This window comes from Columba livia, chromosome 26 (assembly GCF_036013475.1).
Source record: "Columba livia isolate bColLiv1 breed racing homer chromosome 26, bColLiv1.pat.W.v2, whole genome shotgun sequence".
NCBI classification, from domain to species: domain Eukaryota; kingdom Metazoa; phylum Chordata; class Aves; order Columbiformes; family Columbidae; genus Columba; species Columba livia.
In genome coordinates this window covers 2,323,411-2,339,727 of record NC_088627.1, presented here as the reverse complement: position 1 = coordinate 2,339,727, position 16,317 = coordinate 2,323,411, and the positions used below count along the sequence as shown (strand labels likewise).

The window sequence follows — 16,317 nt, the reverse complement described above, 5'->3', positions numbered from 1 at the left end:
AGCACTTCAATCTCTTTCCTGAGCTGAGGGCCCAGAACTGAACACAACACTCCAGGTGTGGCCTCCCCAATGCAGAGCACAGGGGAAGGATCACTGCCCTTGGCCTGCTGACCACGCCAGTTTGGATACAGGATGCCACCCTTTGGCCCCAAGCGCATCTCCGTGCGGGAGCGGAGTCCCCGTCCCGGGCTGTTCTCATCCCTCCCCGCCTGCAAACCGTGGAGCTTTGCTCCCGCCTCAACGCAATAAAGCAGAGTCGTAAACATTTCAGGCTAATAAACATTGGCCCTGAGGGTGTTTTCAGTTTTTATCAGGCTAATAAGATTTCTGGTTGCGTGCGAGGGGCAGCAGGTGAGCGGAGCTGCTCCGAACCCTGCAGCGGTCGGGGGGGCTGGGGGTGGCGTTAAACAGCTCCGCTTTGGGTGTCAACATTCAACAAGGGTTCAGTATAAACAGGCATCAACTTTGTTATTTTCTAGAAATTCTTTTTTATTTAAAATTTAAAACCATATTACTTCATACAGCAAACTGTGCACTTTTGATATATCACAGTGTCTTAAAAAGGAAAATAATCGGAATTTTTTCTTTTTTTTGTTTTCTTTTTTTTTCTGTAAATTTTATTTACATTGGCCTAGAATGATCAGCAAGTAACACAGTTACTATGAAACCAAAATTGTTACAAAATGTTTACAAAAAACTATATTCATAGAAATTCTGCATGTCCACAAAGGAAAAAATCCCCTGAATGTCATGGAGACCATTTTTTTCCTTTTTTTCCACTCTTTTCTGTTTTTTTGTTTTTTTGTTTTTCTTTTTTTTGTGTATGTGTCTTTTTTTGAGAAACGTGTCCCAATAAGGTACAGACGGGGGTTTGTGTTGCCCATGTCCCGCCAGCCCCGGTGCCGTCGCTCCCGCGGTCGCTGGGTGATGGGGTCCCCACGCGTTTGGTGGGTGCCCAGTGACACCCGCCGGGATCTGGGGGGTCCTGTCACCGTGACCGGGACCCCACCACGGGGGAGCAGGGGCTGCCCGGGGCTGGGGCTGCTGGTTCCCCTTCGCCGTGGTCCCCGACTCGTGCCGCTGGTCAACTCCGAGCAGAAAAGCGACGCTGAGCAAAGCTGTTCCCTGTGTCACGGGAGAGCTGGAAGGACAAAGCAAGCGATGGAGGGACAGTGAACTGAGGTGACAACAGTTTAGATACAGTTTAATAGCCCAAACCTGGGTTTTCTTCATTTCCTCCTCACTTTTTCAGTCTTTCCAAGTGAAGGATGGAGCTGATTGAAACGAAGCTGGAAGCCAGATGGTTTCAAAGACGCGAGTTGCCGATAGTCACAGACAGGTCCCAAGTAGCCGGCAGAGGCTTTGTCACCAGCTCTGTCCCAGCGCATTGCTCTGAAGTGTTGGGCGGCTCCTCTGTGTCACCTCAGGGGACACGGGGGACATGAGAGCCAGGTGCTGCCGAGCTGAGCAGCCACCAGCCGGATTACCCCTCCTGCGGTGGAGCTGCGCTGGGTCCCAGCAGCGCGGCCGAGGGCTGGCACCAGTTCACCCAGTTCCCAGTGAGCAGGAGCTGCTGGGAAGGGGAGGCAGCGGTTCCCGGGCGGGGGTCCCAGGGAGCCCCCAGCTCCCACACTGAATGTGTCCAACATCTCAATGCTCAGGATTTAAACATAAAACCCCAGTGTGGCTGCGCAACGTTGGCTGCTGTTTCGTGGCTGAGTAATGGTGGGTGCAGGGAAGGAAAAAGGTTCATCCGCAGGGTTTGGTCCTGCTGGTAGGTAGCACCAGTGATTCCACATTCTCATCCGGCACTCTGGGATGTTTGCGAGCAAAATCAAATCGAACTGGTGCAAAGGATGAATAAATGGTACTAGTAATATTTATTTATTTTTAAAAAATAGGCCAGGAAGCAAAATGAATGCTATTTTCTGTGGTATCTTAATCTCTCTGGATATTTAAAGCCAGTTTCAGGCTTTATTTTCCTCTCTGCCTTAACTGTAAAAATCTCTAAGAGTTTAGAAATCTGTAAAGGAAACATAAAACCTACTACTCTGACAAGCCTAAGGATTGCAAAGAAATACAGAAAGAATGTCTTTGGGAAAGGGACCCACACTTCAATCCATCCTCTGTTGTAGGCGTCTGGTCAGCAAATTACTCAGAATATGGTGCCCGTCGAGTTGGCAGCTTTCACCCCGAATTTTTCATGGTTTCTGTGAAAATGTGAAAATGTAATGTAAATTCTTTGCATATCTTTACTTGAGTTAAAATATGGCAAATTACCTTCTTCTGTTTCGGGTCACTATGTTGCTTTTTTACATCATGGAAAAAACAAAACAAGGACTAATTATGTTCTGCGGTAGCAGGGGAACAGCTATCTCCCCTGCAGCTAATTTATTAATTCTTATCAGCTCCAAAGACAACCTTCCTAACTGAGCCTCAGGAAGAGACAGGTGGGGAAAAACAACCAACCCTGAAATCAGCTACAAACAGGTTTGTTCCTTTGGGCGAGGATCAACTTTCCAGAAGGGCAGAGCAGGTGGGTTCAGGTGCCGGTTGCTGCGGTCGCTGTGCTCACGACACGATGGAGTTTGGGGCTGCGGAGCTTGGGCACCATCCGTCACCGTCAGCCTGACGCGTGCAAGGGCAGGACATTGCTCTTCTCTTCAACACCAGCGTTTAAGTCAGAGCTTTTAAGCACCTTTGCAATACTCGCCATGAGATGCTCTGGGTAAGAACGGGCAGAGCTGTTTCTGTTTGTTTAATTAATCCGCAGAGTGTCCCCCTGGCCACACGTGCCGTTCCCTGTGGAGGGACAGAGCCGAGCGATGTTACTCGGGCGTTACTTTAGGTCAGCAGAGGGGTCTTTGGTAATTCTGACTAAATTCATCTGCAGGACCAGCCTTCTGGGTTAAGCAACCTAAAAAGAACACAGTTCACGGAAGATTCCTTGAAAACGTTTCGGTGTGTGTTTGCTGAGATGGGGTGGAGTTGCAGGCTGCGGTTCCCGGGGTGTCGGGCTGGGCTCGCACCGCGATGCTCGTCCCAGCCCAGCGCTGGCCGTGCGGGCTGAGCCTTGGCCGTTCAGGTCTCTGCTGCCACGGGGGGCGTTTAGTCCTGGTCCAGACAGATGGTCCTATCCTGCTCCAGGTGCACATGCAGCGGTGCTGCCAAATTTCATGGGAATCAGTACCGTTTGCCTCTTGGAAACAGCTCCAGTCCTGCGCTGCGGGAGCCCGTGGGGTCGGCCGCATTCTGCGGTTCTTCGCAGGAGAGACTGAGCTTTGCGGAAAGAGCGAAGGAGCAGAGGACCTGGAGATGTCAGCCTGGGCCTGGGCTGGGGTTTGGCACAGGGTGTGGGTGGTGGCAGCAGCCCCGCGCACACCGCGCTGTCCCAGCCCTGCCCAGGTGCTGGACTCCACTCAGGCTCTCCGGTGAGCTCTGTGGATTGGCCGCGTGCGGTGCCGTGTCCCCTTCACCCGGCACGGCCAGCACGGCCCCGGGCATGGTGTCACCGAGCTGCTCCCACAGCCGGCACGGCTGTGGCCACTGCGGCACTCACGGACCTTTCCCGGACAGCCGAAGCGTGCCGCGTGTGTCCCTGTGGGACAAATGCTCGCACAGACGCCGTGCACGCCACACCTGACCAAGTGTCGCTTTTTATTGCCATGCTAAAGAGGGAGCTCGGGGGCTCCTCCTTACCCACCGAGGGTCAGTTTGGCTCAACTCTGTTTGGCCTCCGTGTGTTTTCAGTATGTAAACATCAGACTCCTGGATGGTAGTGTGTTTGGACTCCATGAGGCCTGTGGGATCTAAGTGTTAAAAAAAAAGCAATGAAAAATAAGAAAAACAAAACAGAAAAGCCCCAAGTCCCACATTACAGTCCGTGCTTTGAAGTTATTTCTCCTCTGCCGGTGATCGATGCAGCTGTGTTGCAAAGGCCTTGTTCTTGAGATGAGCCAAACCAGGCTTTTTTTTTGTATTTTATTCCTCTTGTCTCTTAATCCTTTCTTCCCTAGTTCAGAGTGCATCCAGCCTCATCTGCCGCAGTTCTTCCCTCCCGCCCCCCCGTTCCCATTCCCTAGGGAAACACGGGTGTCAATCCGGTGTTGCAGGTCATGTTGTCCTTCCCGGGCAGCCGTCGGTCGTTGAACGTGTGCATGTTGATCACGGCGTCCGTCTTCACCATCACTGGGGCCTGGGGCTTGTGTTTGACCCGGCGCTGGCAGGTGAGCGACAGCCGGATCTCGTCGGCCATGGCACTGCAGAAGGAGCGCTGGGGACAAAAAGCATCGTTACTCCTGGTAAAATGTTCTGCTGACCTCTCTGCCAGCAGGAGGGCCCTGAAAGCCAGCTCTGCAGAGGGCAAGCGTGAGGTTTAGGCTGCGTTTAAGGCATCAGCTGCGCTTAGTGGGACTTCAGTGATGTATGGGCGGCTGGCTGACCCCTCTCTCCTTTGGTGAGAACTGAACCTTTGAGGAATTAAGCCCCGCGGAAGGCAGAGCTGCAGGCTCTGCTGGCGCACTGGTGCGGTGTGTGATCCCTGCTGGGGCTGCCAGCTCTGTGCGCTGGGGTCAGGGGGCTGGGGAACCGCTGGGATTGCTGGGGGGCACTTTGCCTTCATCTGTCTAGTCCAGCACAGGAGCAGCTTGCTTTGATTTCCAGTCATGTACGCAAATGTGCTTCCCATTTACTATACCACAACATGCAAGGAAGAGGAAAAAGCACAACAGCAATCCTCTGGTTTAATAAGCACTCACGTATGGGATGAGCTGTTTGTGTAAGTGTTGTGAAAAGCTGGTAAGATAGTGTGAGGCTTCCTGGTGGACCCTGACCAGTTCCTTATGGCTCTTTGAACAGGAGTGGGGAGAAGAGATGGAAACTTCATGTGTGTACATGTTACGCCTGGAATATGCAACATGCTTGTGTGTGACAGTGGTGGCTGGATATAACAGTTCAGAAAGGTCCCTCCCAGGGTCCTCTGCCCATATTGTTATGACTTACGTGTCGTCTTGCTCAAAACTGCCCTACTAACGTTTACCAGAGTAGTTACTGCAGCAGCAGATGCCCCTGATCAAGGGGACAGGAGCTGAGGCTCGGGGAGCGGGACAGAGCAGTGAGCCCTGGGATGGCATTTTTTGGGGATGCTGCATTTCAGCCCGCAGGCTGCGGCTGCTTGGGTTTCCAGGCAGCACGGGCAGGGCTGGATCCCTCTGCCCATCTCCCTGCCTGGCTCTGGGGTACAAAACCCTCAATGACTGGGAAAATTGGTACCTGCTCGCGCTCCGCCGTTTTGCGCAGCTTGTAGATGAACTCCACCATGGCCACGAAGACGGACAGCACCAAGCCTGCTGCCAGGACAATGAAAATCCCACCGATGTTTTGGATGCCCAGAGCGCTGGCCTCCTTGTTCTCATCCTCAGGGCAGCCATTCCCCCGCCACCACTTCTCCTTCATGACGTGGAGCTTGTCCTCCTCCTGCAGCTGGAGGATGGCAATGGTGATCTTGTCCCTGTACGGTGACCCTGGGGAGAGGGAACACCGTTATGCATAGGGGGAATGTACTGCGCAAAGTAGGGAATGTCTCTGCATCAAGCAAAGCTTTTCAGACCTCTCTTCAACAGGCAGACAGCGTAAGCTTTGGGATTTGGAAGCTCGCCGCTGGGAGTGGAATACCATATCCCCTGGTTGGATTTGCGGTAACCAGTCCCCTCCTGCCCACAGAAGCCCTGCGGCTGTCGCTTACCCATGGGCGTCCCGATGCCGTAGCCTTTGGAGTCGAGGAGCCCCCCGATCTGCGTGAGGTTGCAGTTGCGCTGGGTGATGTACTCGATGGTGGTTGACTCCATCAGCAGCGCGTAGTCGGCTGTCAGCGTTCGCTGGATTCCCTCCTCGTTGTTCTTAACCAGTGCTGTGGGTTTGCTGCTCATGAAAGCCCACATCTTTTCAAACGTGGATATTTTGGATTTCTGGAAAAACAATACCCCCCACCCCAATAAGAATTAGTCCTCTATTTGCTGAAACAGGGTTCTTTACCGTAAATTATAATACCAGTTTGAGAACAGATCACATAATGGAATCACTACCAGTTTGACCGTGTCTTAAATACCTGCTTCCCTGCCCGGTGTCGTTCGGCATTACACTGGGTCTATTTAAAGGTATTGGTCTCCTAACCAGAATTTGGTTTCTCCTGTAGTGTTTCCGCACAATGAGAAGACAGAGAACATTTCAGAGCATTTGTTTTTCTCTTTTGCACACGCTCTGTTATATTTTTGTCTTTCCTCAAGCATCACAAGGAAACATGTCTCCTCCGAGATGTGTGCAACTGCCAAACAAATTTAACGTAGCCACATAAACAGAGGATAGAAGTATTCAAGATTGTCTTACGGCTAAAAATAAGCATGCCTATTCTTTCACTATCAGCAGGCGTTCTGTTAGAAAAGGAGGAATATGTTTTCTAGCTTGCTATTCATGTGAATGTTTTATTCTTCTAGAAAATGTGTTGGGTGGGAAGATATATGGTTATTTTATGTCTTTCTATGACGTTTGAAATACAGCATTTAGCTATGGCCACCTCTTGGGCTATCTCTCTGTAGGTTGTCAGGAAGATAACTGGCTTCAGTCTGGAAATCCTGCCTAGAAAGGCACTCATGCTTTCTCTGAAGTGCCGCTTGTTGGTCACTGTGTCTGTTCCTCTGTCCGTCCCGGCTGGAAAAGCACTTGGACATTGAGGCTCGTGTTCATGGTGCTGCCTGAGCCTTGATGTGCTGTTCTTTTCTGCCTCATTTCTTGTTTTTCCTGATGTTTTTCCTGCGTCTTTGTGCCTTTTTATTCTGGAAGAGGCAGCTTGGTCAGCCAAAATCTCCCCGTCCCCAGTAGCACCGAGCAGCAGCCGGGTGGTAAACAGGGGGCTCAGTCTTTGCGCTTAGCCTGGAGTCGGGTTATGTGCTCACCTGCACCCTGAGCATAGATTCTTCTGATAAAAACACTAAATAAGGCTGAATTAATGAAGAAAATCAGTCCCTTGCAGTGCTTGCTATTCCAAATGCTTTGCCTGCCCACCCCAGGCGTTTTTCAGCACGTTGAACAGAAGTTAAACGTTGTATGGCAGTCGCCAGGACCAGCCCAGCGCTGGTGGGCGTAGTGCGGTGACAAAGGCTGTTCCTCTGGCCCTGCGGGCTCATTCTCCTGCCTGAAATATCCACAGGCTCATTTCGTCTCAGTTAAAGCTCCTGTTTGTCATAATCCACCCGATGAACGTGCAGCCGTGGATGTGCGGAGCAAATTCCATTCAAGAGGCAGTATAATCTCCCTCACTTGAAAATCTGGTCCAGTGCCTCTAAGGTAGATTTGTGGCATCTATCAAACCTCAAAGAGCGGCAAGAAATGTAGCCTCCAAAAGGATTATTAAATATCTGTGCATTACAATGGGTAATTGAAATGAATAGCATACTCGGCTTGCTGATAACGACTTGTTTAACATTTATACAGTTCACTTCAGAGGCCTCTGGGTTCACTGGCTCTCCCTTTCTCTCTTTCTCTTCCTTCATTTAATGCTCCTTGGGTGTTGACACAGAGCTCTTAAACAACATCAGTGTTCTCCCAGTTTAAAGCATAGAGCAAAATAAACTGGCAAAAAATCAATAGGCTGCATTTAGTGAATCTAATAGGACTTGCATGAGGCATTGTTGCTCTTCGGGCAACTTAAATTACATGAGACAGGGCTCCCTGGAAGAGAAAAAACACTTTTCTCTTCTTAAATCACCGTTTCTGACCGGCTGAAAGGACTTAATTGTGGTTTGAAATGCCAGGAGTCAAGGTTTGGCAGCTGCGCTGTGTCAAGCCTGCTATGGGTGTCCCAGCTGGGGACACTGTGGTGGGGGGGACAGCGGTGACAGGGGGACACCAGTGACATGGGTACACAGGTGGCAGGGGGACACCGGTGACAGGGGGACACCATGGTGGGGTGGGCACCCCCAGAGACGGCCCGTGTCCCCGCAGCAAAGCGCCGCTGGTTGCGATGTCCTCGTGTCCCCGCAGATGAGGCCGTGGTGGCTCCTTCAGGCAAGTCAGGCCCTCGATGCAATCTCAGGGTCTCCCCAAGGTCTAAAACCTGCCATGTCCTCACTGGGAGCTTATTTCCTATTAGTTTAACTTAGCTGGCACGAGACAAGAACATTCCTTTTCCAAGTGAAGATTGACCAGCTGTAGTTCTCGGCACAGCGCTGGCAGTCGGATAGACCTGGCTGGTTGTTACGAGTCCAATTTGGAAGTGATTGTCAGTCATAGTGAGAACAGTCATCAATCAGAAGCCGCAGGGGTGGCCGTGGTGGGGACCACCCGTGCTCCAGCTCACACCTCATTCAACCAACAAGAGTTTATCCTATTGGGGAGAAGTTGTTCATTCCTCTGTTCTCTCGGAACACTTCAGCCCTACTGCAAACGCGGACGCTTATTGATGGGAATTTGGATGGCGTTACCTGAGAACATACCATTCAAATAAGCCAAACCACCATCTTCATCAGGCACAATAATATTAGTTGTCATTTAGTAGTCAGTAAAGAATTCATGTGAGGTTTTATTTTCCTGGGCGTTTTGTGGACATTTTATTTTGCTGGACTTCTGATTTTACAGCTTAAGGTAATTTACCTTCTAGAATCCTTACTGGGGTTAGTTACTGTCTGATATAGGCTGTGGGGAGATGCAGATTTCTTCTCTGTGGAATGAGTATTTACTCTTATGTGTTGCACAGAAGAGATCTGAGATAGTGGCAGGCAGAGACCCTCCTGTGGTCCCCACGCCCCCCTCAATGCCCACTTTGCTGAAAAAGGCAGATGAAGAGGAACTCGGAAGCATTAAGAGAAATGGCCTGACACTGACTTCTTCCTGGCAGAGAAATTCCAGCATCGTAAGCTCCTGATTGTTGGGAGTGATGGAGATTATTGCTGACAGGGACAGGCTGGGGATCATGTCCCTCTCCACCTGCTCCTGTCCCACCGGTTCACGTGAGCGGATAAAACCATCGGGGTCTGCCCTCTGCATCTTAATAAAAGCCCGCATTAGTGCTAAATGAGCTGCCTGTTGAAAAGCTGCGTCCCAGCCCCTCTGAATGCAGCAGTTGCAGCGACGCCGGGAACGCCTCTGAATCCATCCCTTGAGTCACAGCCCAGAATCTGCCTCTAATAACCAACGCGTCAGGACCAGTCACCCAAATAAATTAATGGGATAGTTTAGAGGAGCCACTACGAGGCATCTTGCCAAGACATATATGCCTTTTTATCAGTGAAATTGGCAGGAAAGTAACTTTCAGGCTTAAGGTTTTCAATTCCAGCCTGTATGGAAAAATAAATTGATTTTCACCAGCTGAAGATACTTACTTGTGAGGATTTAATATTTCTGTACAAGTGAGTATATATGTACACACGTACACACACTCACACTCGTGCTCCACATTAAACCTGGCATTTGTTCAGAGGCAGCACGCTTTGCAAGATATGAAGGATTTCTGGCATGATTTATAACGAACCCTAGATGCTGTTCCTAAATTAATTGAGCTGTGTTTATTCCTGTAACTCGATCTGCGTTGCCAGGGAATAAATAGCTTCTCAAAAGTTCTTTTCATGAAACCGAAATGTGCCAGTGGGGTTGGGAAAAGTCTCCGTTTGCTGCAGCTGGTTTGCTCAGGCGCACAGAACAAACCTGGGCTGGAGCAGCCGCTGGGTTTGGGCTCAATTCAACAGGGACCTTCTGCGGGGAAGGTGCTTAGAGAACGTGCGATCCGCCTGTCCTGCTGAGCCTAATGTGCACTTCGTGTTACGGTGTCTGAGCCAATATCAGGTACAGTCTCAGAGGCTATAAAATGAATATATGTTGTAATTGTGACTTCAATTAGCAACGAGGAGAGGAAGGTTTAATCATGATGTGAGTCTAGATGAGCTAAACTGGGTCTCTTTAGCTTGGAGAAGAGGAGACTGAGGTGTGACCTCATTCATGTTTACAGATATAAAAAAGGGTGAGTGTCAGGAGGATGGAGCCAGGCTCTTCTGGTGACAACCAGTGACAGGACAAGGGTCAATGGGTGCAAACTGGAACACAGGAGGTTCCACTTAAATTTGAGAAGAAACTTGTTGGGGGTGAGGGTGGCAGAGCCTGGCCCAGGCTGCCCAGGGGGTTGTGGAGTCTCCTTCTGTGCAGACATTCCAACCCGCCTGGACACCTTCCTGTGTAACCTCATCTGGGTGTTCCTGCTCCATGGGGGGATTGCACTGCATGAGCTTTCCAGGGCCCTTCAACCCCTGACATCCTGGGATTCTGTGAAGTCTTGGCAAGGGACTGGAACAACCTGCTTAGAAGGAGAAGCAGCGGTGGCTGAGGAGCCTTTTTAGCTTTGGTTCTTTGTTCTCAGAAAGTTCCGGCCCTGCCTGTGCCTGGTCTCACCTTGAAGAAGGTCATGGTAGCTCCGTCCTTCACCGCACCGTACTCTATTTTTGTCTGCTTGGCCAAGTCATCTGCCGAGTCGATGGGGGATTCCATCCTCTCCACCGTCAGGAAGGCGGCGAGGTTGGCCGTGTAGGACGAGATGATGATGAGGGTGAAGAACCACCATATGCCGCCGATGATCCGTGTGGACAGGGCTTTGGGCATCAGCTCGGAGCCTGGGGTGGGACAGGAAACAGAGAGAAGAGACCTGTACATTTTATACGCTATACACATCTATATAGAATCACAGAATGTTAGGGATTGGAAGGGACCTCGAGAGATCATCCAGTCCAATAGATACATAAAGGATTAGGTTCCACTGTCAAAACTGTAACAGCGACACAATTAAAACCAGCTGGTTTTGAGGCAAATGATCCATGGGTCTTGCATGCAAGGAAATCAGTGAGGTTTTTGTAACGTTTGCAGAAAACCCCTCTCCCTTCCCTGCTGACCTTGGGTACAGTGCACAACGTACAGGAAACGTTCCAACGGAAGCGATTAGCCAGGCTGCTTTTATCAGATTTAAATAGCAAACCATTGCAGAACTTTTATGAGGGTTTTGTTCTGCTGTTTAAAAAGTGCTTTGCTTTTATATGGATTATTTTTCAAAGGATTCACTCTAGGGAGTGTGTTCAAATACACAAGGTTTTAAAAAAATAATCAAACAGAGAGAGAAAGGAGCTATCAGGGTCCAGTACTTTGAATACTGGTGAGAAGTGGGGAAGCAGGAGATGTTACAGCATAAAAGGGGTAACAGGTCTGGAATGACTCTTATTGAGCAGACATGAAGGACTAAATGGGTTGTGCTATTTTTGTAATTGCCCAAGATACCTTTTAAAGCCAGGAAAGAGCTTTGGGTTTGAAACAACTGTGTTCAGAGGATAAATCCAGCCTGGAATTTGCAACAAAGATTGGGCTTTGCAAAGCAGTTTTCAGCAGCACGGCACCAAAGCACATCTCGGAGTGTGGATTTCTCCTCTGAGCGCAGCAAGGAGACCCCGCAGGGGGCCGAGGAGCTGCTGTGGGTCACCCCAGGTCCTGCTGTGGGTCACCCCAAGTCCTGCTGTGTGTCACCCCAGGTCCTGCTGTGGGTCACCCCAAGTCCTGCTGTGGGTCACCCCAAATCGTGCTGTGGGTCACCCCAAATCCTGCTGCAGGTCTCCCCAAATCCTGCTGCAGGTCTCCTCAAATCCTGCTGTGGGTCACCCCAAATCATGCTGTGGGTCTCCCCACATCCTGCTGTGGGTCACCTCAGGATCCTGCTGCTTCCCTGCTTTCTCCCTTTGATGCATCGGCCGGCGTGACATCAGTCTAGCTTTGAAATACCATTCTCCTTAGATGCAGAACAGAGTTAAAAGGAGTCCAGCTCTTTTCATTTATCAGCACTTGCTCCGAGGATGATTCACCCTGCTCAAACACCTTGCTGGCAACTGTCGTGTCCGGCCGGGCAGCCGGGAAGCGCCCGTCACCGTGGGAGCAGGAGCACAGTGCGTGTTCTGCTGCTCTCTGGGTGGAACTACTGATACACAGTAAATTAAAGCGTGATAAATGCTTGACATTTTCTGCTTATTTTTATTCCTGGATTTTCTGCAATTAGATCACAGCTGAATTTTGTTCCTTTTTCAGAGATGCTCACAAGCTCCCCCTCTGCTATCTTTTTAACAGATTTGCTCTATTCATCTCTCCCTATATATCCCTTTGCTTTATTCCAACCACATATAGGAACATAATCCCATCCATATCCCATTTCTAAGGTCCCTGTGACTGTGGTATCTTCCACCAGGAGCACTGGAAACGTTCAGTCTCGCGGTGGCTGCCGGGCAGAGCTGCCTGCAGATGCTCCTCACCATCCATCCGCTCAGCCCCAGCAGCCTTGGCCGGTGCTAGAGGGAGTTCCAGGCCATTTCACAATGTGCAGAATGACCAGATGAGGATAAAAATGGAGACAGACCAGAGGGGATGATGCTCTGTCTTCTGTGAAAGTTGATTTAAAACAGAGCGAGCCAGGACAGAGATACTGAGATTAACCCGATTGCTTGGGTGAACTGAAGCGGGGATTTGCAGGTCTGTGGGATGCTGTGAGTTTGGGGAGCCCAGGGGGTGCAGGCAGCACCCTATGCTGGGACAGGGGGGTTGTGGGGCTGTACCTTGCTGCATCAGCGCTCCCATCCCGAACCAGAAGCTGTTCAGCAGGGTGAAGTTGTTCTCCACGACGTCTGAGCCCGGGTTGCAGGGGTGAGCGTCGTACCACTCGTACGGGCTGAACCTGCGGGCACGGGGGAGCGAGAGCTCGTTAGTCGGGACGTGGCTGAGAAGAACCCGAAGGAGCAGGAGAACAGGAGCCGGGATCCATCCCGAGCGCAGCGGGCGTGCGGCTTTTAGCCAGGATCCGGGGAGGATTTTCAATGGGAGAAACGCTAATATTTTTAGAGCTGTTCATTTACATTTTCTGAGAGTCCCAAATTTTGCAGAGATTAAATTAAAAACATAATTGGTGTAATTGCTTTTGAACCAGGCATTAATTATCATCTCCGCTGCCTTCTGAAATCCGTGTAGCTTCGCAACAGCCCTTTCCCAAAGCCCGGCCCACAGGCTGCGCTAGGAGACAGTTCTCTCTGTAATTCTCTGCCAGACGCGCTGCCACCCAAGGAGGTGTCTCGGTGCTGAATTTCAGGGGTGCCCCAGCCAGAGGGTGGGTGCATTTGGAGAAAAGGGCCCCCAGCAAACCCTTGGCCAGGTCTCGTGTCCTGCGCACCTCCTCGGCTTTTAAACAAGCAAAAATCAGAAGGGACAACAAAAATGAGGCTGAATTCAGACCTGGCTTTACATGCTGCCTACTCCTTTAAAAACTTTCTGTAAATTTGTGCCAGGGGTGTATAAAGGATGATGCCTAAGCCCTTTCTGTTGAATAAAACCAGCGTTGAGGAATTAATGAAAACCTTCTTGGGCTGCCAATGAGAGAATATGAAACGGAAAGGGAATTGGTAAGATCAAATGAGCCTGACAAGATGACACGCTGAAGAACTTCAAGGTTTCCGAGCGAAAACCTGCTGGTGCTGCTCAAATTACAGAGAGATATTCAGGAAACTGCAGAGCGGCGACGGAGTCTTCGGTGCTTGAAAAGCGAGTGGGACCATTAGCGGCAACAGAGGGTGACGAGGAAAGGAGCGAGCGGGGCTCGGTGACCCCACAACCAACGGGGGCTGCTCGGGGTCCCCGCAGGCTGGTTCCCCCTCCTCAGGTTCAGAACAGGGGCTGAGAAATATTCCATCAAAAACCTGCTTATTTTCTTGTCTCTTCTTGGCCTTTTTTAGCGGGGAAACGGGAGCATTTCAAATAAGGTTTAAAGATCTACCACGAAATACTTTTTGAGTCTAAATTGCATCTCGAGAGGAATTTCTTATGGATGACCCAGTCCTCATCGCAATTAAGATGGATATTAAAGCTGCCACCCCGGTGTGCATCCAAAGGTGATTAGCTGTCGTTTGAAGGGCACGTGGGTCTGGGGACGGGTGACAGTTCAAATCAGCAGCACGGTCCCTGTGGAACCCCATGGAACCCCGTGGAACCCTGTGGAACCCTGTGTTGGGTCCCCGCACAAATTGTCCCCATGAAGCCTTAGAAATTGCTGCTGTTGATGGCTCTGGGGGGGCTGGGGTGGGAGCAGAGGCTCCGTCAATAACTAAAGACCGAATAAAAGGGGAGATGGATCAAATCCATCCTTTCCCTGCCTCTAAATAGTCTCTAAGTTGGTTTTAAGTGGCATTGACCTATGATTATAGCATCAGCAGAGGACTCTGGTGCCTAGTTCAGGAGACTCATGTCTCTGAATTAAGGCTTTGCTATTTCCATTGTGGTTTTCTCTCGAGAATTGAATTTTAGAGGCCTCGCTGGGGTCAAAAGCAGATATTGTTTCCATTACTTCTGAATGCAGTAAATACGTTCCCTATGCAACCTCTCGCTTTCCATCTCTATGTGTTGAAAGATCGTTCCTGCAGAACCTTAATTACGCTGAACACTTGATGTCCTCTGAAAGAATAGGAAGGCAGAAGAAATGTCAGGAACAAACCATGTGAAAAAGAAACAATTGCAGTCTTTCCTAGGTTCAGTTTGAGCCCCAAACCAGCCTGGTAAGGAGGGTCCCCAGGGCGGGGGGTGCCCGGGGGGGTCCCGGGGTGGACAGACCAGCTTGGGTCTCCTTTCACAAATGCGGCTTCTCAGGCGTTTTCACATCAGGGCTCATCCCAGAGCTTCCTTCAGCCTCCCCTCCTGTTTATCGCCAGGAATTTCACATGCAGATACAGTTTTCACATTTAACGCACTTTGAAAGGGGCAGCTGGACAATTTGGGCTGGATTTGGCCATTACGCGAGTTGGGAAAAATAAACTCGTAAACGTAAAATTGTGTTTGAATTGTCATTCCAAGCCGCACAAGCAGCCTGATACTTTATGACATTAAAGTCAAAGGCGTTCCGGCAGCAGAGCCCATCTAGCCGCGTTCTGCATGGCTACCAGACACATAAGTGAAGGAGTTCTATCAGTCATCGCAATATTTTCCCTTTTCATAATTACCTTGGGTTCATTTTCCCAGATGAGTATCTTTTCCCGCTGAGAGCATCTGATTCCATCTCCGACACAAAGCAAAACTGCGGAGGACCTCATCCTGCCCTTCCCCAGGGCCGAGCTGGGGCAGGACAAAGCCAGCAAGCCACGTTTTGCCCAGTTTCCCTGCATTTTGTGTGTCTGCGGCAGGGCAGAGCTGGCGGAGGGTGCAGCCATGTGCTAATGCAAACACAGCTCTCGGCGTCATACAGGATCGCACCAGGTGCCGCCGTTCTGTGTGTTAAGCACCAGCTCCAGAACCCCGGTTCTGGGTGGTTGCTGGTGCTGCTGCTCCCCACGGGCTCCGTGCAAAGCGCCTGCAGAGCCCTGGGCGCGCATGCGGGGCCGGGGAAGGGCCTGGAAAGCCGGTGTGTGTCGCCATTCGCCAGAGATGTGTTGCAAATTCTAGAGAGAACGATTGCAGTTGAAATGGGGAACATGGAGAGCATCCCGTGTCCCCTGGGAGGGACGTGCAGCCTCTCCAGCTCCGCGCCCCAGCAGAGGAGGGTTCAGACGATGCTGCTTCTCCAGCCCAGATGCTCTGCAGCATGAACGCTGCTAAGCCGAGTTTACTTTGACAACTGCTGTTATGTGTAATTAGGATGTTTCACAGTAAACTCAGGAAATCATCTCTAAATGCCTCCGTGGACCTGAGGGATGTTGAAAATTGCAGATTTGTTGTAACATGGGGGTTAATGGATTCTGGTTGCTGCAGTTTTCCTGTTTAAGCCTTGCTTTGAGTATCTGTCTGGTTGATGGCAGTGGATGAGACAGGAGCAGGTCTCTGGGGACGGCACCACAGCCCGTGGGGCTCTGCACAGACCCCGGCCGGGCCGGGGGGGCTGCGCGGAGCCTTCTGAAGGCACCACCAGCACAACTTCCACTGGAAGGAATGAGAACCGAGTCTCTCATGCAGTTTGTGCTCAGGAAACATTCCCAGCATGGTGTTTACGCGCAATATTTAAACCCAGCGAGGGCCGCGTGTGGCCGGGGGGGCGGCTGCGGGCAGGAGGGGGCAAGTGCTTTGATTTGGTTTGAAAAAGTGGAATCACGTATTGAGAGCAGCCCCGGACTGTGCGTCTCATCAAAGACTCTGTGAAATTCATAACACATGCAAATATATGCAAATTCTGCTGCTTTTAAATATAGGGGTTTAAACATGCTAATTAGATGCATATTAATTTTGTAAACAGACGCATTGTCTGACCCGTAGCAATGGGTTCTCCATTCTTCTGATACA

General features: G+C 50.5%; 1 protein-coding gene and 1 long non-coding RNA gene across 2 annotated transcripts in view; one reads left to right on the top strand and one right to left on the bottom strand.

Annotated features, from left to right (window-relative positions):
- Window positions 1-464: 464 nt before the first annotated feature.
- Window positions 465-16,317, bottom strand: part of GRIK3 (glutamate ionotropic receptor kainate type subunit 3) — an 88,343-nt gene continuing 72,490 nt past the window's right edge. Inside the window, exons 12-16 of the mRNA XM_065041447.1 lie at window positions 12,624-12,742; window positions 10,435-10,652; window positions 5,744-5,966; window positions 5,272-5,522; window positions 465-4,273 (exon numbers count right to left, since the gene is read on the bottom strand). Of these exons, the coding sequence (XP_064897519.1) occupies window positions 4,079-4,273; window positions 5,272-5,522; window positions 5,744-5,966; window positions 10,435-10,652; window positions 12,624-12,742 (1,006 nt within the window). The 3' untranslated portion in view covers window positions 465-4,078. The remainder of the gene's footprint in view (window positions 4,274-5,271; window positions 5,523-5,743; window positions 5,967-10,434; window positions 10,653-12,623; window positions 12,743-16,317) is intronic.
- Window positions 9,694-10,850, top strand: LOC110364086 (uncharacterized). The gene is made up of 2 exons (XR_002422585.2): window positions 9,694-9,834; window positions 10,403-10,850. It is a non-coding gene; the product is annotated as an uncharacterized LOC110364086 (long non-coding RNA).